The sequence below is a fragment of the Condylura cristata genome, unplaced genomic scaffold (assembly GCF_000260355.1).
Source record: "Condylura cristata isolate star-nosed mole 26May11 unplaced genomic scaffold, ConCri1.0 scaffold00038, whole genome shotgun sequence".
Lineage (NCBI taxonomy): Eukaryota > Metazoa > Chordata > Mammalia > Eulipotyphla > Talpidae > Condylura > Condylura cristata.
Window position 1 is genome coordinate 9,486,429 of NW_004567139.1, and position 1,425 is coordinate 9,487,853.

General features: G+C 70.0%; 1 protein-coding gene across 1 annotated transcript in view; it reads left to right on the forward strand.

Annotated features, from left to right (window-relative positions):
- LOC105854410 (skin secretory protein xP2-like) overlaps positions 1-1,425 on the forward strand; it is a 26,074-nt gene that overhangs the window by 13,293 nt on the left and 11,356 nt on the right. The window contains exon 5 of the mRNA XM_012733007.1: positions 829-1,152. Coding sequence (XP_012588461.1) covers positions 829-1,152 — 324 coding nt within the window. The remainder of the gene's footprint in view (positions 1-828; positions 1,153-1,425) is intronic.

Below are 1,425 nucleotides of genomic sequence, written 5' to 3' on the forward strand. Positions count from 1 at the left end.
CCGGGAGGCTGCATTTCCGGTCTTAGACCAGGTGGCTGCTGGGAGCTGCGCCCGGACCCTGTGTCTCAGTCTGTGGCTGGAGAGCGTTTTCCTTGGCAGAGGCCGGGGCTGGCTGCTGGGGTGCAGGGCTGGGCGTCACCCCCCGAGCTCCCGCAGCGCCCTCCACTCAGGGTGATGTCTGAGGCGCCTCTCGCCTTGGGGGCTTGCGTCCGGGCCCTTGCCTGCTCTTCCCTCCCAGCTTCGAGCTCAGCCGGTCCCTTCACTGCCGGTGCGCCGCTTCCAGGTGGCCGTGCAGGCACACTCTCCCCTGCAGGGGACGCTGCCCGCTGGCCCCGCTGCAGTCCCCACGCTCTTTCTCCGTGTACGTTACTGTGAAACCTGCGTGCGACACAGTCCAAGGCCGCTTCGGCGTTCTTGGGTCGCCCTCAGCAAAAGCGCGTGAGCTCATCGACGTGGAGCACCCGAGTTCTGAGAGACACTGACCACGACCAGTGGCTCTCACGGTGTGGCCCGGGGCCCTGGCCCTTCTCACCGGGGGCTGCGGGAAGTGAGTTTCTGGGACCTGTGCCCTCAGCCTCCCTGCCTAGCACCGAGCCACCGAGTCGCCAGGCCGGGCCACTTGAACGCGAGGGCTGCGGCTCTGACGACCTTACTCACCCCCTTTCTGCGATGGGAGCCTGGCCGAGGTCACCGGAGTCCCGGCCCCCGGCCCAGTCCGTCTCCAGCCCCCCTGCGTTTCCCCCAGATGTTGCTTTACTTCTTGGTCCGGGCGGGTTTTGAAGGAAGTGTCACTGAAGTTCTGGGTTCTTCTCGTCTTGTTCCCTCCAGTGCCAGAACCTACTAAGGCCTGCTGCAGCCCGCCCCAGCCCGCCGGCCCCAGCACCAGCACCCCCGCCGGCCCGCCCCCTGGCGGCAGCAATGGCAAGCGCGCCCCTGCCAGTGGCCAGCAGCCCGCCGCCGCCCGCTACCTGCCGCGCGAGGTGCCTCCCCGCTTCCGCCAGCAAGAACAGAAGCAGCTGTTAAAGAGGGGCCAGCCGCTGCCTGCGGGGGCCCTGGCCAGCGCGAGCCCCACCCGGGGCGCTGGGCCTGCAGGCGCCAGCCCGCCTCCTTCCGCTGCAGCCGCGCGGCAGCGCCCCGGTCAGCTCCAACCAGGTAAACCAGGCCGAGGGGGGGGCCTGCTCGCCACCTGGGGGCTGGCGGGTGCTGCTAGCGGTCAGATGGCCCGTGCCCTCCCACGCACATGGACGGCTCAGGAGCCAGGAGCTCAGGAGCCAGCTCGCTAGCTCGCTGCCGTTGGGTTCGAGCCGGACGCGCGGTGTCTCCGCAGCAGCTCCGGGCCTGCGGGGCCCCCTCGAAGCCTCCATAAAGCTCCTCTCGGGGCAGCGCCCCATCGTGGCGCCGCGGGGCAGGCGGGAGCGCCCTCTC